Source organism: Mus caroli, unplaced genomic scaffold, assembly GCF_978045245.1.
Source record: "Mus caroli unplaced genomic scaffold, Mus_caroli_1 scaffold_7, whole genome shotgun sequence".
Lineage (NCBI taxonomy): Eukaryota > Metazoa > Chordata > Mammalia > Rodentia > Muridae > Mus > Mus caroli.
The window spans coordinates 143,096,887-143,119,088 of NW_028227262.1; the positions used below are offsets into that span (position 1 = coordinate 143,096,887).

The 22,202-nt window shown below is 44.0% G+C and overlaps 1 protein-coding gene across 3 annotated transcripts in view; it reads left to right on the forward strand.

Moving 5' to 3' along the window:
* Positions 1 to 22,202, forward strand: part of Slc25a13 (solute carrier family 25 member 13) — a 178,567-nt gene that overhangs the window by 24,105 nt on the left and 132,260 nt on the right. For 2 of the 3 annotated variants that reach the window (XM_085840824.1, XM_085840825.1), the window contains exons 2-3: positions 1,968 to 2,021; positions 12,526 to 12,668. In XM_085840824.1, coding sequence (XP_085696950.1) covers positions 1,968 to 2,021; positions 12,526 to 12,668 — 197 coding nt within the window. Of the gene's footprint in view, positions 1 to 1,967; positions 2,022 to 2,265; positions 2,386 to 12,525; positions 12,669 to 22,202 lie in introns of all 3 variants that reach the window. The other variant, XM_085840826.1, reaches the window with a different exon arrangement.

Below are 22,202 nucleotides of genomic sequence, written 5' to 3' on the forward strand. Positions count from 1 at the left end.
AGAGAATGGAGGTACATGACTGGTTCTGAGCCTTGATTTTCCCTTCTGTAAAATGGGGAAAATAGTATGGGTTCTGACTTTCAGACTTACTGTGAGGACCTGGCCATGTTTTGTAAACTGTAGGGTCCATTCTTGGTGGCATAAATTTGAAGCACTGTCCCCCCCACCCCCAGATGGCCTTTTCCCTTTGTGCTCTTCCGTGCCTAGACCCTGCGAGGGAAGAGTTTGCTTTTTCTCTCAGCGATGTCCAGCTCTGACATTGAATGACTTGTGTCATAGGAGCATTGAATGACTTGTGTGCTTGGGGAGCAGGAGAGTGTGATGTGGTGGGAACTTGGGCCAAGGAGGGACATCCTAAATAGCAGTGTCTGGTATTGCTCATACAAATTGTGTAGCATACTGAACTAAGCAGGTGTGCGAGTATGAATTCACACAGAGCAAGCATAGCTCATTCCGTAGAAAATCTCTTTCCCTTTCAAAGAAAGAACCCTAGGAACTTAGGCTAACATATGTGTAGCCCCTCTTCCTATGCCTAGTAAATGGCCTGTCAAAGGGTGTAGGATTTTTACTAAGGTGGAAGAAAGGCCTCCGCTCTGCCAGTGGAGACACAGGCACTTGGTGATGCCTTTTTTAGGAATGTTCATTTTAGCTTCCTCTTTCCACCAACAGGGCCTTCTCTTCTAAGACCTGGAGGTCTATAGTGTCATTAATCATGGCTGTGTTGGCTAGTGGTCAGGAGTACCGTTAATCACGACTGGGCTGCTTAGCGGTCTTAGTTTCCCCCCGTTATTGAACAGCAGAGAACATCAGCTAATTCTGGATTTAAGGCACTGATAGTGTCAGATCGTCAGCGGAAGTGAACGAGTCTATCAGAGGTAGCAAACCAACGTGACCAATCAGCAGCTTGCAGAGAGGCTACCTCCCGTTCCAGCGACTGGTTAATAAATATATTCCTGATAGTGGTGGGCTAACAAGCTCTGGTAGTTTCATATTGAAGGACAGAAAAGCCATTGTCTCAAGATCTCAGAAGAGCCTTTGCAAGCACACAGAAGGGGTTTACAACAATTTGCATAAATCTCCTCGTGGATAGAGACATGATTCCAGTGTTGGGGTGGTTCCAGGACCCCCGCCTTGCTTGTATCATGGGGTGACACTGGGCTTGCTGAGAACTGCGACTTCTGACCACTTTTGCCAGCAGGACTGGGTGATGGGCAGTGAATAAGCCCACTGTTTGCTTCTGCATAAGGGTTCTTTTGTGTTGGCCTGGGGCAGTCATGTTCAAGTTTGTCTTGCTTTTCCCCCCAGTGATGTTTTTGGACTTTGTGGCCTGGAGAATTAAGCACAACACCTATTCTGAGCTAATCTGTCAAGTTTTACTGGTGGAAGGTAACCACGGTCCCTTGAGTTTCTAGAATGTGAAGAATAATAGTCACACCTTTGGAGACTTATGATTTATTAAGGCTGGGGAGAGGTGGGGAGTTCCTTGGCGTGTCTAGGTTGTTGGGTGTACGTGCTGCTCATGGTGGAGCTGTGGGAAGCAGTTCTCCCTGGGCCCTTAATATGATTTACTAGTTCACTGACTTTTAAGAAATGTGCTCCTATGTAGGACTGGCAAACAGGTTGTACTTAATATTTAGTATTCCCAGGAGAAGGTATGAGTTACTCTTGGGTGTGGTTTAAAAAGCCAGGTGTTCACTAATCTGTTTCAACTTTCCCCCTGCTTTTCATACATCGAATACTGGATATTAAAGCGTTTCTGGTTTCTCACACAGAATGTTATCATTTTAGAAGCCACACGGAGTCTACCTTAGAATCTGGGGACCGGTTTACATACTGGAGCAGTTTGGTACTTTAAGTTAAAAAAAACTGAAATGTACTAATTTCTAACCCAAAGTTTATTTTCCCTCCTGCTAGCTTGATTTCTCCGCTTTGTTCTAATAATATAAACATTTTCTGTGTATTTTTAGGTGGCTTTAACCAAGAGAGCCGACCCGGCTGAGCTTAAAGCAATATTTTTGAAGGTCAGTATAAAGGAATCTATTTTGTTTCTTGTTTGGTTTGTGTTCTGTAACTTTAGAAGATTATTTCAAACAGCTCTTTATTTCATTGTTGAAAAATTTAAAAACATACCCTAAAGTATCTTAATGTAGGAGTCATGAAAGGTATCCTTTATTCTTTTGTTTTTAAAAAATATATGGGAACGATGTATGTGATTTCTGGTGATGGGGATATGGCTTCTATTTGAATTTCTTTCACGCCATGCAGTTCAACTGAGAAGGACTTGGAGGACTGAAGGTGACTCGTTACCTCTTGAGGACTGGTCTCTGAAGGTCCAGAGTGGTGGCTTTTCTCCTACGAAGTTTCAGGATTTGTACCAGCATCCTGGTAAATTCTCTATTCTGCCAGAAAGGACTGTCCTCCCTTCTAAGATAGAAGAAGCCCATTGTTTTTTTCTAATCATTATCCCCATCGTTAGGTGTCACTGGATGATCATAGACACTTGGGATTCTCCAGGTACTCTAAGAATTTAGTTCTTTGATTTCTTGTATACTTCCAACTCTGTGGTTCTGGACAGGGAACAGTTAGTACAGCAAAAAAACCACAAAAGTCTTCCTCCGTCTCCAACCATTTTGGGGTGTGTGTGTGGCTCAACATAGTCAAGAAAAGAAAAGGCCTGTTTTTAAAAGACAATAGAAACAAACTATGTGGGCATTCTCTATGCGTTGAAAAGACAGTCCGTGCAAATGAAGTGAGCCAGGTGTGTAGAGATAACAAGGGGAAGTTTAGTGGTCTGTGTTAGAATGGTTAGAGAATGGTTCGGATGTTAGTACTTGGTTTGCAACATGCCTGGCTAAGACATTCGAGTTCTCTTTGAAGGCTGTTCTGAGAGAAAGTGCTCGCCAGAAAGTTCCAGAACACTCAGTTCTATACGATAGAGACTCCATCTCAAAAGACAAGATGGAAGTGCTGCCTTTTGGAGGGGCACACTGGAGCATTTATAGATGACAGTATGATAGTAGAATCTACCTTAAAATCTGATTTGGGGGAGGAGGAGATAGTATTATGAAAAATATTTAAAATTAGAAAATGCAATATTAGCCTTATTACACTTTTATTTGTCTGCTTAGTGCGTTTGAATATTTTCCTAATGAAAAGTTAGGAGAAATTCTAGAGATTCAGTACATTGGCTGGTGTGCACTGCCCAGCACCTGGCCTGCTTCAGGTTGACTCAGTAATGTGTCTGTGCTTGTATTTAAATGATGCAAATATTGGGAAGACAGACTGAAGAGCTGGCTGAGTCTTTAGGAGGGTTAAGTGTGCTCACTGCTTTTTCAGAGGACCCAGGTTCAGTTCCCACCTGGTTTGTCAGGCAGCACAACACTGCTTGTAACTCTCTGAAGCTCTCTGGCCATTGAGGGCATGTGCTGCATGTAAACTCATGTAGGCACAGAGACGTGCACATAATAAATAAAACAAGAACAAAGGCAGGAAAGCCAAAGATCCCAAGGTAATATAGGAGGAAGTTTTCAGAGGAGGAAAAAGGGTTCAATTTTTAAGGATGCCTGGACTTCACACACACACACACACACACACACACACACACACACACACACACACATACTTTTCCAATTTCCTTTTAGCTAAGAAGGGCAAAAACAGAATAGTGTAAGGTAGAAATGGGTTCCCAATGATTGAAATCAAGAAAATGGATGCTCTTCATGTCTTCCTTAAGTTACTGCTCTGGGGCTGGAGAGATGGCTCCATTTGGCACAAGGAAGCACAGAAAGAGTAGGAATTTGGTGTGGGTCTCTGCATAGCCGCTCGTGTTGTTTCTGTGTGGGTGACCTCAAAGTTCGGCTCAGAATCTTTGGCACTAAATAGGGGACTACGTGACTTTTGAGAGGGTTTTTTTTTTTTTTATGGCTTAGAGTCTGAGGTGATGCGGGGGAGGAGGTGGGTATGTGAAGGAAACTGAATCAGCAGTTAGTAGACAGGATCTGGATCTGGCACAGGGTCTGCTGACCTCACCAGGCCTGAATAGTGTGGGACCAACCTAAATCTACTTCGCCCCAGCGTGCGGAGGCTCTCTTGTTTACTGTCTAGCATAGATGATGGTTGTGGCTAAGGGATGAAAGGAGACTGAGACGCAGAGGGGGCCTGCTAAGTAGGCACAAACAGTCACCAGTCTGCAAACCTGTCTCCTCTGTTGTTTCCTGTTCGTTAATGTAACTTGAGTTTTTTCTCTCTCATAAAAACTCCATGTGAACTAGGCCAGCCAGCTCTCTGAAGAATGAGGCAGAAGGAAGGATTCTTCTGCAGCCAGGGAGGGATAAAAAGGAGCCTTGGGTACTAGGTGTCTGGGTCAGAGAGCCGTGAGACTGAGCAGACGGGGAGAGAGTCACCTAGAGACTGAAGAGGGGCACCCTTCTGGATTCTTTATTATATGTAAGTACACTGTAGCTGTGTTCAGACACTCCAGAAGAGGGCGCCAGATCTCGTTACGGATGGTTGTGAGCCACCATGTGGTTGCTGGGATTTGAACTCCGGACCTTCGGAAGAGCAGTCGGGTGCTCTTACCCACTGAGTCATCTCACCAGCCCCCCTTCTGGATTCTTAACTGCATGCTTTTGAGAAGGAGGCTCAAGTCTCACCCTGCTCACCTGACTCTGAGGTTCTCTTAGATGTTGGGCATCTAGTAGGGATGCCTAAACCATGACTTCTGCCCCGAAATATTTCTCTGTCTGTAAGTAAAAAAACAGAGCCACGATACGGTTGGTAAGTATGACATAACATTAATGTGTAGGGAGATTATGGCAGACCAATTACGACTTCCTATGAAAATGTACAGAAGGAAGTTTGAGCTGAAATGGTAAAAGAATAGGTGTTTATCAGCTAGAGACGGGGATGAATTTTGTTCCAGACAAAGGAAGGAAGTAGTACGTGCCAAGTGGAGTGTACCCCGGGTATGGAGGGAACGGCCTTTAACTGTAGAATGAATAGAGAATGACTGAATGTTGGTTCTTGGTTTGCAACACGCCGGGCTAAACCAATGGCGTCCACTTTGAAGGCTGTTCTTGGGAAAATGCTCGTCAATGCTTTATGTGTATGTGGAAGCTGAACTCCACACTGTTCTAATCTCAACCTGATGAAGTTTTTCTACCTAGTATATTTGCTGAAGCTTCATGTTCATTTAAAGGGATTTGTGACTTAAATCAAGGGCAGGGATGCTCTGTTACAAGTGGGGCCAGCAAAGAGGACCGAGAGTAAATGAAGGCTGTCTCAGGAGCTCAGGTTTAGCACAGGCCGGTTTTTCAGGAGTACAGCAGGAAAAGAGACTGCGTAAACCGGCTCCAAAGATTCCCTTGTGTGGAGGGAGAAGCCGGGGGGGGGGGGGTGGAGAGCATGGGGGAGCAATAGGAGAGGAGGACCCCGTGGAAGCCTGGAGATGGGACGAGACTGTCAGGGAGGGTGCTGTGCAGAGCAGGATGTGATAGAAAGCTTGGGGGTGAGCATCCTCGAAAGCCTGCCATGTCTGTAGATAGGTTAAAAACCCCTGAGGGCTTTCCGAGTACTGCAAAGACAGGGAGGGTGGGCTTTGGGTCCATGAGAGAGATGCTTTTGGAAATCTCTGATTCTGGTGGTGTTTGCAGGAGCAGTGGGCAATGAGCTGCTCAGGGGTACTTTGAGGGGTGTCTGATGAAAGTGTCTGGTCTCTTTGTTGGTTTGTTTGTTATTTTTGAGACCTAGTCTCTCTCCATAGCCCTGGCTATCCTGGAACTCACTACGTAGATCAGGTTGACCTTGAACTCAACAGATCTACTTGTTTCTGCTTCCCAAGTGCTGGATTGAGGCATGCTCAAGGGTGCGGAGCCTAATCAATCTTTGATAATGGTGGGGGCTGGCTGTGTGAATATGGCCACAGTGTACATGCCCTGAGTGCACAGTAGCAGAACACACACACACACACAGAGGGCAGGATGAGACCAGTACCTCCAGAGTGTGGAGTGTGTGAGATGTGTAATCTTTATGAATAAGAGTCTAGAGCGATTCCATTTCTGATGTGGCAGGGGCCAGGCACAGCAGGGAGGATGTGAGCTCTTTGTGGAGTTTCAGGTCTGGGCTGGCAAGTGAAGCATGGCACACACCAGGAAACGTGTGTAGGAAAACTCCATTTAGTTCGCGTTTGAGGAACTTTTTTCTTACGATCAATTTTTATCATTGTTGAAGATTCAGAAGGCAGATGCATAAAGAAAACTGTCTTGGATTTCAGCACAGACACGGATGTCTCTCTTTCTCCTCCACCCTTCTTTCTTTTCCCTCTTCATCTCTTGCTTTCTCTTTCAGTTGTTTTTCTTAACAGGAGGAAAACTATACAAATACTGCCTTGTTAAGGGCCCTCCGTCTACCATAACTCGGGTTAAGTTATAACTATTGTTCTATAAGTTTTTAAACTACGATAGTTCTAATTTTCGTCGTCGTATGCTGCTTTATCTAGTCATTCTTCATTACTGTCTACTTAGTTGCCATTTCTGATTAACTATCATGCAACATTGTAATGAATAGGTCTTCCCCACTCCTCATTTTTATGGTGCCTGGTATTGAAGTCTGCCCAAAGCATTCCTGGCAAGCACCTTACCAACGGAGTGCTAGCCCTCACTCCTGTTGCATGGCCTCCTATCTGCAGGTTTCCTTTAGCTTGCACTACTGTTCTTTTTGTTGTTATTGTTTTGTTTGGTTTTGGTTTTTCCAGACAGGGTTTCAAAACCCTATAGCTCTGGCTGTCCTAGAACTCACTCTGTAGAGCAGTCCTGCCTCAGACTCAGAGAGATCAGCTGCCTCTGCCTCCCAAGTGCTGGAATTAAAGATGTCTTCACTCCTGGCTTTTGCACTATATTTTTAAGAGAAATTCTTAGATGTAGCTCATGGTAGGCTCTTCGTGGACTGAAGCTTGGGTCGCTCTTGAATGTGGAAGTGTATTTCTCACATTTATGCGAGCAACTGAGACTTATTTTTGTAAGACACCCCCTTTTTCTGGTTAGTTGGAAAATTGTTATTTAAATTTTTTACTTTTAATAAATAGAAATTTGTTTAAATTAAAGCTTCAGGATTCTTAGCTTTTAAATTTTTTATTGTGACAATTTCCAACAGAAATAAGATTATAAGGCAAGTGTGTACACGATTAGCCCTTAATTTAACTGAGTATTTGCCACACTGGTTTGTGCATCTTCACATACACTTTCCTTATCTCTTTCTTGAGTACTTACTGTAATTCACCTTAGGTGCTGTAATGCGCATCTTCAATTAATGTAAATTTTAAGTTATTAAAAATTTTTATTCCCTGTTTTGTGTTATTCTGTCCTTGGAACAGGGAATCAAGGTAAAGGCTGGCCGGTGACAGGACCTGGTGTACGGTGTGCCCAGGGAGTCTCTGACTGAAAGGGTGTCCAGGGGAATTTGCCTTTCAGCCCCAGGGTTCAGTGAATGACAAACACAAGTGGCCAGATGATAAGGGCTCTGACCCAGGTCACCACTCACAGGCTTTGTTAAAATTACTAGTGGAGAGCAAGCCAGATCGAACTCCAGTCCTGGTGGAATCGGCCCTGCAGGGACAGGTTCCTTTTCTGAGTCTGTCTGCTACTATCCTTATTCAGTGTTACCACAGCTGATGAGCGTTTATAGAACTAGAAAAGCCTTCCGAAGACTATCGTCAGAGGTATCGAACGGTATTCTAGAGCTGTGGCAGCTGGAAGTGTCTCTTCCCCAGCAGTGACCCTTGTTCCTTGCTTCAAGGACAACCAAGCTGCCTTGTCAACACCCCTAGTTTATGCTTTTATCGTAGTTGGCCTCTGTCCATGAGTCCAAGAGACAACCTTTGATGTATTTACTTGAACCCCAGAGTGAGTCATTCCTGCTTTGGTGGACTGCTTTGTTCTAAACTGAGCACAACTGTATTCTGCATCCAAATTAACATGTCATTTAAGAGGAGACCTCTTTTATCACCTCTAAACAAGTGAGGGCAATACCAATACCTCGGTGATAATGTGACAGCTGGTCTGAGTCTGGTTCGCGTATCCTCAGCACACATCGCGGCGGTTATTTACAGGGTGAGCGTTCAGCCATGGCACTAGCACCCAGGAGCTCCTTGCTCCCTGTGCTAGTCAGTCACCACACCCCCAAAGCTAACTGGCTGCATTCTCTCATGACACCTTAGTTCTGTCCTTTATTTCAATCCAGGATAAGTATAGTGATGTGGTCTGTGTCCACTCTATTACTTCTTGCTGAGCTCCAGGCCTGTGTCAACACAGGCTTTCACTCTTCTACTGACCTCTACCTCCAACCCTGATTTTATGTAGCTTCATCTGTGTGGTGGGTGGTGGAGTGAGTTAGTTTATTGCTACATTGTATTTTATTGTGTGACTATATGACAGTCAATTAAGTATCCAGTCATTGAGTGATCTCTGGACTGTTGCTTTTTTGTTTTTGTTTTTAAAGCATTTTTGTCATCCTAAGATAAGTTGCTGTGAATACTCAAACGTTTTTGATATTATAGTCCATATACATTTTGTTATAGATTTCCTTATGATTGAAATTGCTAAGTCTATAGTTACGTTAGACACAGTTACAGTAGACATTGCTTAGCAGTTTTCGAAAATGGTTTGTCAATTTATTCACATATATAAATACACACATATGTATACACATATACATGTATGTATATACATATACATACACACACAAGTATAATTTTTTAAAAAACAGATTTATCCATTTTTGTGTGCATTGGTCTTTTTGCTTGCATGCTTGTCTGTGATTCTCTAAACTTGAGTTACAGAGAGTTGTGAGCTGGCACGTAGGTTCTAGGAATTGAACCTCGGTCCTGCGGAAGAACAGCCAGTGCTCCTGGCCGCTGAGCCATCTCACCAGCTCCATCAGTTTATTCTTACACCACCAGCATGTGGGAATGTTCTGTGTTTTTGCCAACTTTCATTATCCCTCATTATCTTGAGAGTGAGCGGCTTGAGCTTGCATTTCCAGGGACAATTGAGTTTCCGGTCCACAACTTGACAATGATTCCCAGGATCATTTGGAGAAAATTCAAAGGATAACCATCAGGCCAAGAAAAGCTCGAGGAGAAAAGTAATGCAGCCTTCTGAACCTTTCTCTCATCTGGAAAGTGTTTCTCGAGCCCCATTCAGCAGTCTGGGAATCTGCGGAAACAACAGTGGGAAAGAACACAGCCAAAAAAAGTCCTGTCCTGACAGGGCCCTCCCTGCAGTTGCAGCAAGCAAGAGTCATTGTTATCTTGCAAGGACAGACAGGTCAACAAGATAGGGTGGTCTTGGACTGTCTCCCATCGGTCAGAACTGCCGGTCCATGACACATTCTTGGTGCTGTGCCTGGCAGCTCCAGAGCACACTCTGGCCCCAGGGAGCCTTTCCAGCCTCTGAGAACTGAAGCGCAGGTGGAGTCTGCTTCTCACTGTGCACCCTGGTGATCATCTGACAATTGATCAGTGAAAAACCTGCGTCTTAAAGAGCAGGGCCGGGTCGGGGAAGACGTGGTTTGTGGGCCTGGAATAGCCAATATAGATTGGGAAAAGTCGGAATATTCTCATGCCACAAGACATACAGAAGCAGAGCTCTGATCTCCTGGAGCCTAATGCTAAATACGGATCTGGTCAAAGGTCAGGAGAGAAACTGTGTTGGGATTTCTTCTTGACATGAGAAGGGACTGCATTTCCAAGGTCAGGAAAGCAATGGAGGATTGGCAAAGGAAAAAAAAAAAGCCCTCTAGACTGAATTACATAAAAATGTCAAACTGGAAAAGTATTTGAAACAAATATGACCTCAGAAGGGACAAGAGCACGTTCTGGCGCTGTGGGTGGCAGAGCGATTGGTACAATCGTTTCCGGAGAACAGCGTGATAATAAGCGACGAGCGCCTGAAGGTTCCTGTCCTTTAACTCAACAATTTCTTCTTTCAGGGAGTCTGTTCTTTGAAAATAGGAATTGGGACAAATGTTATATATAAGAATGGCTATCTTAGGTTTTTGTACAAAATAACCCAGACTGGAAATAATCTAAATGTGTACCAGCAGGAGAAAAGTTAAGTTGTATTCTAAGGTAAATTAATCACTATCATAGGGCAACCTCGGTATAACCAACCATAGGATTGCTATCATTCACGGTGACAGGCCACTTCCATTTCAAGCTTGTTTGTCCTCATTTAGGGGAAAAAAATAACAATGAATTCTTTCTTCTGTCCATTCCCTGCAAAGTAAAGTAAATGCCAGTGAAGGATGGTGGCATCGCTGGGCTGTCTCTGTTTTATACTGTTATCTGAGAAATATACTTTGAAGATAGTATCCTAGCATTTTGCCATGCCTAGGACCAGGTCGCTAGTGATGGAAGAAAACCCTCATTACATCCTTGACCTGGTTTGATACCAGCAGCAGATCTCACTCAGTGAAACGGTGGGTTAAAGAAATGAATTAGAAAAGCAAAAACGTGGATCAGCAGAGTGGATCAGCAGGTAAAGGTGTTTGATACAAAGGCACAGCCTGAGTTCCATCCCCCAACTCTACATGGTGGAAAGGAGACAACGGACTTCCACGAGTTCTCCTCCAACCTCCATATGAGTGCTGTGGCATGCATCTATGTGCATACATATGTGGATACATATGCACATAGATGCATACATACATATATGTAATAAAAAAGCAAAACCAGAAGTGTGCTTACTGTGATCTGGGCATCGTTCATAGTGTGTGTTGTTATCTCATCTGCTCCATGCATCAGCCATACGGGGCTGGTAATATTATTACACCCATTCTGCACATGAAGCATCAGAGCCCAGAAAGCTTTGTTTAACTCCCAGTATGTTCAGGTGGAGTCGGGAAGAGCCAGACCCCACAGCTACACAGCCTGGTACTGCTCTTCATTACACCGTGCCCCTCCTCACCCTGCTGCTGCCAGCATGATTCTGGTCACTTCAGAACCCCTGCCCTCAGGTACCTTATCCTGCTCTCTTTCATCTTGAAAATCAGGAGGTCTGGTTCTCCTCATTGAGGATGCCGCATCCTCGTGTTTATTTTCAGCATTTCCCACAAGCTGGGTGTGCCCAGAAACAAGACATAGCCTGGTCCTTTTGGCCTAAAGTGAACCGAGTCCTAGAACCCCATGAAGGGAGTCCCGTGCTTGTGAGCCCCAGTGCGATGCTGAGACTAAGGCATTGACTAGTGCAGCAATCTAAACCTGCTTCCAACATCACAGAGGATGCCCGTGGCTCCACGGCAGCTCCTCAGCCCAGTTTGTCGTCTTTTCTCAGGGACTGTAAGCATTTGAGTGAATTATTTGAGCAGCTATGGATTTAGGGATTGGGTAGCATCTGACCCCAAGCCATCTGGGGCTCCACATCTATAAATTACTTGGTAGAAGCCAAAGTAAAGAAAATACATTTGACGGGCTAAAATAGAAAACTAGAGTAAGAGGTCGCTCTGACGGCTTCAGGTCAGCTGAACATCAGTTTTGTTTCTCTTTGCATTGAATTGGGCTTTGTTACACAGGAATGCAAGACGTTCACTGCCAGCTCTATGGAAGGATACTTAATACCTCACATTTGATCTCACTTTAGAAAGGACACGTGTATCCTTAAGCTGAGTGCGCATGCCTGTAATCGCGATGGAGGAGTGAGGTACAGAGGTCTTGAGGCTGGGGTCGCCTGGGCTTCCTAATGAGACCTCTGTAGGGCATTATTTTATATTTGCTAGTGACATTGCCTTTCTCCAAGTCATAACAATGAAAACTGCTATCAGACATTGCCACAGGTCCCCCAAGCCATTGGTGAGAGCTTCTGGTGAGCATAAAATTTGACTCCTTAAATTTTTTTCTTTAAAGTGACAGATGATAGCCACCGTTTGAAGATGTTACTAGTCTGTGTGACTTTTTGTTGGGAGCTATTAAGACAACTCTTGATCTCTAAATTGGGCCTCCCCCCCCCCAGAAGAAAAAGGGGTCAAAAGTGGGCCAGCAACACATGGATTCCGAGAACAACCACGGGATGTTCCAGCCCTAAGTCACCACTGATGTCCTGACCACACCCTGATACCACCAAGTTCCTGCTTCCCTGTGTAGCTGCCGAAAGAAAGAATTTCTATTGCCCCCCCTCCCATAAGTACTTCTCCTTTTGCTTGTATTGCCCCACCCCTCCCACTGATAAGTATCTGTACTTCCCCTTTTGCTTGTGCATTTAAGCCTTGGACCTTTTTCAATAGATTTGGGGCCTTGATACATTCCAGAATGGTTTCCGTGTCTTTATTCGTACAAGGCCCTCGTCCCTCTCTACCCCCCATTTGGTTCTTAGGAGGAGGTCCCCTCGTGACCCTCGAATAACTGGACCTGCTGGACGGGTCAGCTTTTATCTTTTGAGCGGTCATGGCCTTCCACTATTGGTTGTGTGGTTATGTATGTTGAAGAATCAGAGATACTAAATAACGTGTCTTACCTCTTCCCTCCTCTTTCGACAGTATGCGAGCATCGAAAAAAATGGTGAATTTTTTATGTCTCCTCATGACTTTGTCACTCGGTATTTGAATATTTTTGGAGAAAGCCAGCCCAACCCGAAGACTGTGGAACTTTTAAGTGGTGTAGTGGATCAGACCAAAGATGGGTATGTGTGCTTCTAAATACCTTCCTTCTGCTCGCACCAACTTTCTCTTGCTTATGGTAAAGAAGTCACTATATGTGTGTACCCTCTATATGACCCAAACTGTTTCTTCTACCTATTAATCCATCACTTTAGACATGATAGCTCAGTATTTCTTCAAGCATTGTTTCAGAGTTGTGGACTCCATGTTTGTAAGACTTGTTTATAGCTTGATGAGGCTGTTGTAATTGATGAGGTGTTATGAGACCTAGGAATTTATATGTGTCTGTTTGTATATCTCAAGATAGCTGTAAAATTATGAACTTCAACGTGACTCTATGGACATAACTTCTATGATTGTCTCTTTGTCTAAATTGTCTTTAAGTCTCATGAATGCTTAGATGGTATGAAAACGAGAGACAGAAAACTCTGATGATTCCCAGTTACCAAGGAAGGCTGGCTAGAGTTGAGTCTCTACTGCACAGAACCAAACAGGCAAAAGTTTGCAGGGCACCCTTTGCCTTGTCCCAGTGACCAGTTCCCTCTGGAATTGGCCAATCTTACCATATTTGGAGGCAGAATCTAGGGGACTGGTATAGTTAAGCATTTTGACATGAAAATGCTATTTTGTGTTATCTGGGTGGACCTAATCTCCATGACAAGCGCCTTTGATGACGGGGCTGAGGGAGATTTGACACGGGGACCAGGTGTCATAGTTCTCAGAGGCTGCAGTCTGAGTGGGACACTCACAAGCGAGTGTCTGCAGCCGCTCAAGCCTGCCTCAGATGGAGTTCCCAGAAAGCCTCAGGAGACAGGTTCTGGATGGCCTTGTTGACACCTTCATTTAGGGATTCTGGGTTTCTCAACTGTAATATATACTTTTGCTCTGTTTTGTCTTCAAATTTGTAGTAATGTTTATTCTATTTATTTATTATTATTTTTTGAGAGAAGATTTCTCTGTGTAGCCTGGCTGACTGGAACTCACCCTGTAGACTAGGCTGGCTCCGATCTCAGAGATCCTCCTGCCTCTGCCTGCTTAGTGGTGGGTTAATTTATATTTATCATTGATTTATTCTTTATCATTGATAAAGAATATTATTATTTATAACATGTTAAAGTACATATTGATTGTAGAAAGTAGACTAATCTACCTATCTATTACCCTATGTGCATATCTTGTTTTGCATTCACAACATTTAAATCTCCCTTAGCAATTCTCAAGTACACTTGTGGTTTTCTTAAGCATAACGCCACAGTGCCCAAAACTGTCTTTAGAAACTGTTTTGTTCTTTGAAGAGTATCAACTCACCTCCCCCATGCCAGCCAGTGTATGCATCATTCCACTCTCTGCTTTTGTGGACTCTGAATTTCTTTAGATTCTGCTTATAGGCCAGAACACGTGTCCTTTGTTTTTCTATACCTGGCTTATTTCACTTAATATAAGATTTTCTGAGTTCATCTGCATCGCCACATGTGACAGAATTTTATTGTTAAAGGTTGGGTACTGTTTTATTAGGTGTACATAGCACATTCTTAATTTACTCCTGTATGGATACCTGCTTGAGTTGACATCATCATCATGGCTGCTGTGGTGAGCATGGAGCGACAGGCATTTCTTTAATACATTGATCTTTTTCTCTGTTATAATTGACTGTAGCAGCTCTTTTCTTGTTGCGGGGAAATATTAAAAAATAAACAGGCCTGTTCCTGTGTTTGTGCCAGCAGCACAACCTGGCTGGCCATGTACTGGAGGGCAATGGCCAACCTGTTTTTATCTGGTGGAGACTCTGACTCAAAACATAATCTCTACACCCAGCTCGCTAGGTTTCCACTGGCGGGTTACTACCACGTCAATCCCATGCTTCAAACCCTCCACCCCCAGACCTTTGTGGAACACCTCAGGCTTTCTCTCATGAACCCAGATGAGCTGCAGCGTGAAGGAAAATGCAACATAAACTTAATTCAGAAACAACAGTAACTCAATTGCTGGGTGCAACAACTAAACTTGTAAGCCTTATTAAATCGAAATCCTCTGGTGGCGAATCCTGACAGGTCCACCTAGGGAACCGAGAGACACTTAAAGCTACATCTTGACCTCATGCTATCTTCCTCCATCCAACCCGGAAGTCCCTCCTACTCGCCCAGTGATTGGCTCCTTTATTCATTAGGGGATTGGTTCACAAGAACAGCACCAGGCACATTCACAACATTTTCTCTGGGGCATTAGAAAGCTCATAGTTGCCGGGCAGTGGTGGCGCACGCCTTTAATCCCAGCACTTGGGAGGCAGAGGCAAGCGAATTTCTGAGTTCGAGGCCAGCCTGGTCTACAGAGTTAGTTCTAGGACAGCCACGGCTACACAGAGAAACCCTATCTCAAAGACCAAAAAAAAAAAAAAAAAAAAAAGGAAAGCTCATAGTTGTAAAGAATTTTTGAGAGTCAGTGACCAGTTTAATTTATGAAAAACATCTGATTCTTCTTCCAGTGGTACCTTTGGTCTGATCCAGAGATGTACTAGGCTGTGACACGCAGCAGTAACTGCCTATGTCCTACTTGGACATGGTTTTGTTTTATAGCTGAGGCTGCCCTCACACTCAGAAATCCTCTTGCCTCAGCCTCATACATGCTGGGATTACAGGAGTGTGCCATCATATCCAGTGAGCTGTATTTACCATTTTTCCTTTTTAAAGTGTGACTTTTTTTTGTTTAGCTTGGTGATAGCTGTCCACGTGTGAGCCAAATGTTTTCAGGTTTTGGTTTCTTTCTTTCTATCTTTCCCTCCCTCCCTCCCTCCCTTTCTTCCTTCTTTTCTTTGCTTTCGTTTGATTGTGGTTTGTTTTGGTTTGGTTTTCTTTGTTTTTGTTTGTCTGCTTCTCCATACAGGGCTGCTCTGGAACTCTCTCTGTAGACCAGGCTGGCATTGAACTCAGGTATCTTCCTGCCTCTGCTGAGCTTAAAGGTGTGCCCCACCTCTCCCTACCACACCCCCTGATCATCCACCCCTGGCATTTTTTGGTTCCTTATTTAAGGAATTTAAATAAAAGCCCACAGAGATCGCAAAGTAGTAGAGAAACTTTATTTAAAGCAAAGCAGTAGAAATGATCAGAATATACTTCACGGGAGAATGCATACACTTCAAAGAGTCAAGAATGAAGGTACTTAAGGACCTTGGCTACGGAAACTTCTTTTGTGGGGTTCTATAGAAGGAGTTGCGTTATTAAGGGGGTGTAGTGGGTGTGCCTCTCTGTTTCTTTTGATGGGTTAACTCATGTAATTCTGCTGCACATATCTTCTGCTCACAATGCATCTGATTTTAATCACATGCATGCCCGGTCATGCATAGACATAAGATGGTAAATAGGGGATTCTAAAAGTTCACTCGAGGACAGAGTATGACCTTACTGCTTATGCTTCCCAAACTAGTCTAGGCTAGATCAGACTTTCCAATCTATTGTGTGGATACATTAGGGATATATCTGAATAGAAACTATGTAAGTTTCTATTGTTGGTTGTTTATAGGGGAGGAGAAACTTACTCCATTATTCTGAGAAAGGTATGGCTGGCCTGCTGCAGGCGGGGCTCCAAGGTTGCTACGTGCATTATTCAATGAGAGTTGTGTGTGCTCACTATATGAAGGAAAAGAAGCTGTCTGCCATGTGTACTATTAGAAGAGAAGGGTGTTCACAATTCAAATTAAATAGAGGATCTATGGCTTGCTTGCATCAGGTTGGTTTGCTTTGCTTTGGCTTTTGAGTCATTCTTGCTAGCCCAATTTGGCTGAAATACTCTATGCAGTTCAGGTTGTTCTTGTTCTTGTTCGTGTTCTTGTTCTTGTTCTTCTTTTTCTTCTTCTCCCACCCCCTCCCCTCCCCCTCCTCCCCCTCCTCCCTCTCCCCTCCTCCCCTCCTCCCTTCTCCCTCCTCCCCCTCCCCCTTCTTTCCTCCTCCTCCTTTTGTTGTTGTTGTTCTCTTCCTCCTTCTCCTTTCCTCCTCTTCTTCTTCTTGTTTTTTGAAACAGGTCTTCTCTGTGTAGCCTTGGCTGGCCTGGCAAACTCTGTAGACCAGGCTGGTCTCAAACTCAGAGATCTGCCTCTGCCTTCCAAGTGCTGGGATTAAACTGCCTAGCTCAGTTTGGAACTTCTAATGATGGATTTAATCAGTGTGTGACGTTAGTCAGAGAAGCACAAGCAAATGCATGTGAACTCATGGATGTATTACCCCTGTTGGCTCTAAATTCCATCATTGGAGTCTTTAAACAAACACAATTTTTTTTGGCAATATTTTGTGTGTATGAGCGTCCTGCCTACGTTTATGTTTGTGTCCCACATTCATACTTGGTGCCCAAGGAAGTCAGAAGAGGAAAACGATCTGAAAGTGTTAGGAGCAGAAATGGAGATTTTTGCAAGATCAACAAGTACTCTTAACTGCTAAGCTGACTCTCCAGTCCCATCGGGGTCTTTCTAGATACAAAGAGGGCTATTCCAGATAGCCAGAGGGCTATTTGTTATAACACAAGAAGAGACCTTGTTAAAGACAGCCCTGGATGAGGAATATAGTGTGAGAGACAGAAAATCAACTTTCCATGCCCACTGAGAGGTCAGTGAAGACATCCCATGAGTGACACGTGGGATGTCGGCCCTGGGGTCGGGAACAGAAGACAGGACATTTAGTGCAGGAAGAAGAGGTTCTGGAGAAGCCGCCCTACATCTCGTGATTTGATTCCTGCATGTCTGGGTCTAGGAATGCAGGACGTGGTGGGAAGGATAGGCCATGTGCAGACCATATAAGGGCTCATACTGAAGGGTGAGGATGGAACATTTATCTTAAGCTGTGGAGAGCCACCCAAGGCTGTGGAAGGAATCAGGAAGCTGGCAGAGTTTCCTGTGGGGCACATAATCCTTATTGATCTTCTTTGTTGTGTGTAGGGGTTCCTTTGTTCTACTGTCTTAATCAATTTGAGGACGGATTTAATCAATTCATAAAAGGGTCTTGAGGGAGAGGAATAGGAGTTTTGAATGCCTGGGACTGGAAGCTGCTGGCTCTCTGGCTTCCTGAGGGAGGGGGTTTACCTTCCATCTAAGGAGGAGGAAGAGATGTGGTTCAGAATTTCTCAGGGCACAGACCCACTTACAAAGCCACGTAATTGAGCAGTGTGAATGGTCCCCTGTTGTTCACTGTGCATGGCTTCTGATGTATCTTTAGAGTTTTGGTGGTGACTGTAGCCTTTTTTTTTTTTTTAAATAGAGTTAAAGACAGATCTTTATTTCAAACTCTGATGTGACTGTAGTTTTTAATTAAGATGGAAACCATGCTGTGTCTATCAAAATACAATTTTCATATACAGCTCATACTACTTACCTACTAAGAACCAGGTGGGAGTCTCATGCTAGTCCATATGAGCTTTGCCAAACACATTTCCTGGTTGTTTTTAATGATTATCATGCTCATGAGAGCAAGCTAAGACCAAAGAAACTTTGCGACTAAGTGGGGTTAGGATGAGCTGGGGCTTTTGAGTTCTTAGCTGGCCACTTGCCAAGGTACTGAATGAACCCTGTCTGTCAGGGGGCTCCTTTGGCTGGAATATCTCATTGGCTTGCTAGGATCACATGTAAGTTTTCCATAGATAGTTGCCTCTCTATGAACATGGTGGATTGGTTTCAGGACCCTCAGAGGATCCTGCCAAGATCTGCTCATGCCCAGGTGTCTTCTATACATTTTTGTGATTCTTAAACCTGACCTATTGCGTTTTCCGCTCTGCTTTAAATCACCATTATAGTTAGTTAACCCAATATAATGCTGTGTGAAATGTTCTTCTTCGTGTTATTCAGGGAGTGATGACAAGAAAGTGCCTGCTCCGTGCAGATGCATTTCTTTTTCTGAGTGTTTTCTGGCTGTAGCTGGTTAAATGTTTACATTTGGGGCCCGTGGACGCAGCCCACACTTCCTGCCTTGCGTATAGAACCCTCTTCACTCTGTGAAGATATGCGTTCTGTGAGGACAAACTTGAGAAGGGGAGTGTCAGATACCCTGTTGTTATTGATGAGCTGACAGGTACAGGGCACTGTCTTGTCAGCCCCCACCTTCCTGTATTGATCAGAGAGGATTATCACCACCCAGGAAGAAATCCTTTCTGTTCAGAGAACAAAGACAGTCCTGGGCCAGGCCTTCTGCCTGAGGACTATAGGGTGCCAAGAAAAAAAAGCAGAAGATGAGGTTTTTAGACATGTGGCCCGTGTAAAAGAGTGTTATGTTTTTTCCCTGTTCACAGCTTCATAGCAAGGAAACTACAGCCCTCTAAATCCTTTCCAGGGTGAAGGAGGATGTAATAGTGTTGATGATAAAGTCGTTTTTATATACCTGTTTTCACTTTGTGAGGCTGTGGTGAAGAAATCCAGGCCGTGGCCACATGCTGGGATTTAATGAGGTTTACAATTGGCAGTGCTTAAAGAGCATTAGGGTAATGTATTTAAACATCAGCTGTTCACAGGCTGAGCTGCTCATCGTTTGTGGAGTGCAGTCGCCATCCGGCAGAGGAGGCCTTTCTGTCGGCTAATGAGCCAAGTTTTCCACCGTGTTACGGTGGACATGCATTTCAGGTAAACACCTGAAATTCATAATCTAGAGAATTAACCAGAGGCATCTCTTTAATTAAAAAAAAAAAAAAAAAAAGCCTTGCTAATCATCAACAGCAGCCAAAGCAAGGAGCTTAAATGCTCTTCGTAGTCATCAGACTCCCAAATTAATCTACCAAAACAAAAGGCCTCATTAACCGCTCTCATTGAATCAGGGTTATTCTCTTTCTCTTTCTGCGGATGTCTGATTAACCCCCTTTCCTTTTGCATTACTCACCGCGTGTTTAATATTTGATGTCTGAAATCATAGGAAGGGGGTGCATGCAATGTGGTGGCTAGACACTGTCTACGAGGAGTAAATTCAAAAGAATTTTTAAAAAGGTTGGTATTATGTTGCTGATGCATTTGAAAAATCTTTAGGAATGTCAGATGCCTGGGTTGTATTTTTCTTTTTAATTCCAGAAAGGGTTGATTAGCGACTGGGTACTGATTTCACATCTCATTCATATGTGCCTGCCCCTCCCCCACCACCTCCTCTACTGCTCCAAGCCCTCTTTGGGAGAGTTTTGTTGAAAGGACAAGAAATGGACATCGTCAGAGTGGGGGAAGGGAAGGTCACAGGGGTTTCTTTTGCGTATAGACTGCTAAGGGGAGGCATGCTGACAGACAGGACTCTGGAAGGTGGAGAGAATCGATCCTGTAGGTAGGAAAGGGAAGACAATTGGCTCTAGACTAAGAGATTTGCTTCTTGTGAGAACATGGGGAGATCTAGAGCAGCAGTGCTCAGAGTGTGCTCAGTGGACCCCTGGAAGCTCAAGGACCTCAGAAGCCTGGGAGGTCAGAACTGCTCCTGCACAGATATACAAGTGCAGCCTACTCTTATTACAGCTGCGATGTTTGAGCAGGTGTCTCTAAGGCTGAAGATGGCTAACTTGCTAGTTTTGCCACCAGTTGTGGGTGTCCCCAAATTCCTGCTGAAACCTGACCCCAACCAACAACTATGAATTTAAGAGGTGGGGCTTTCAGGAAGTGGCTAAGTCAGTGGGGCTATGTCTCCTGGATGGGGTTAGTGATCTTATAAAAAAAGGCTTGAAGGAACCTGTCCACTCCTCCCACCGTGGGAGAAGGTACCAACCGTCTGTGTGGAACAGGTCTCTTCTAGACACTAAATCTACTGGTGTCCCTTAATCTTCCAGAATTGTGAGCAAAATGTTTCTGTTGTTTAGCAGTGTGAATGAAGTGAGTCGTCATTGTCTTCTTTACCACATAGTAACAACAACAGCAATAATATTTTTTGCTTCAGAAGGTTCGTGAAGTATAAAAGTTACTGACCTCTTAAATTCTTGAACATACACTGGGTGACTAAGTAGGAAGTACACATAAGAATTTACATACTTATACTTTGATAGTTGAGAGAAAATGATCAGTTAATAGCTGAATTAAATTTTTATAGAATTTTTTTACCCCAAGAATAAATTATTTAAAATAATTAAGTTTTTTTTTCATGTGACAGATTCCCGATATTAAAGATTTTCTTAATGTTACTGGCAATAACTAATGAAATTAGCTTTTTAAATGTGGTAATGAGCCATCCCCAATGTTTGGAAGATCTACATAACTTCAGGGGAGAGTATTTTCAGTTGCTCAGAAAGAAACCCAGACGCATAGAGGATCTACCCAAGCCGTCAACACACGTGGGTTTTTCTACTCAAGCCATCAACACGTGTGGATTTTTAAAGTAACAGTGGGGAAAGGTCCACAGAGCTTCCACTAATCCCTAGGAAAGGTTTACGTGTTGATGCTGGTGTTAGAGTGAAGAATAACATCCCAGGTCCTGAAAGGCCCTTACAACCCGACTTTCTTTTCTTAGTGTGAATCCGTATGAGCCTATAGTGTTTCATAGTCATCAAAACAGCTTATCTCAGCCGGGTGTGGTGGCGCACGCCTTTAATCCCAGCACTCGGGAGGCAGAGGCAGGCGGATTTCTGAGTTCGAGGCCAGCCTGGTCTACAAAGTGAGTTCCAGGACAGCCAGGGCTACACAGAGAAACCCTGTCTCGAAAAACCAAAAACAAACAAAACAGCTTATCTCTACAGATTGAATGCAGTAGTTTTCGACTGAGGTGTTAAAAATTTTTTCAGATAGAAACATACTTTTTCACTAAATTGTTTTGTTTAAAACTATAGATATCTTTGAAATATTTATATGACCGTTTTATAGATTTCTTTAGTGGAGTAATAGACACACTTAAAACTTCTCAGATTTGATTTCTCATAGTGTGGCAGATATGGTTCTTATAAATTAAAGCTTTGTGGGGTCCAAGAAATCTATAGGCTGCTGAGTTGCCCTAGGACAGCTTGGATGATTGCTGACCTAGGGGAAAACTGGGAAGGAGGGTAGAGAGCAGAGGTCTGTACTGGGGCCTGCTGGGTAGATTTAGAAAGGACTTTCCTTCTGATTTCAGTGATGGGGGAGGGGGGGGTCCTGGAAATCCAGGAGTGGGAGGTGTGGGTTGAGATATTGGTTGTTTGTGGAGAGAATGACACACTAGAGTCATCTTGACTAGGATCAGTGGATAAGGGAACAGCAAGACTTGACAGAAGCCATCTGAGGCCCCAGCCGGGACTATCATAAGACTGAACCTGAGACCAGTGAGTGTATGCACTGAGAAGACCAGTGAGTGTATGTACTGAGACCAGTGAGTGTGTGCACTGAGACAGACCAGTGAGTGTGTGCACTGAGACAGACCAGTGAGTGTGTGCACTGAGACCAGTGAGTGTGTGCACTGAGACCAGTGAGTGTGTGCACTGAGACCAGTGAGTGTGTGCACTGAGACCAGTGAGTGTGTGCACTGAGACCAGTGAGTGTGTGCACTGAGACCAGTGAGTGTCTGCACTGAGACAGACCAGTGAGTGTGTGCACTGAGACCAGTGAGTGTCTGCACTGAGACCAGTGAGTGTGTGCACTGAGAAGACCAGTGAGTGTGTGC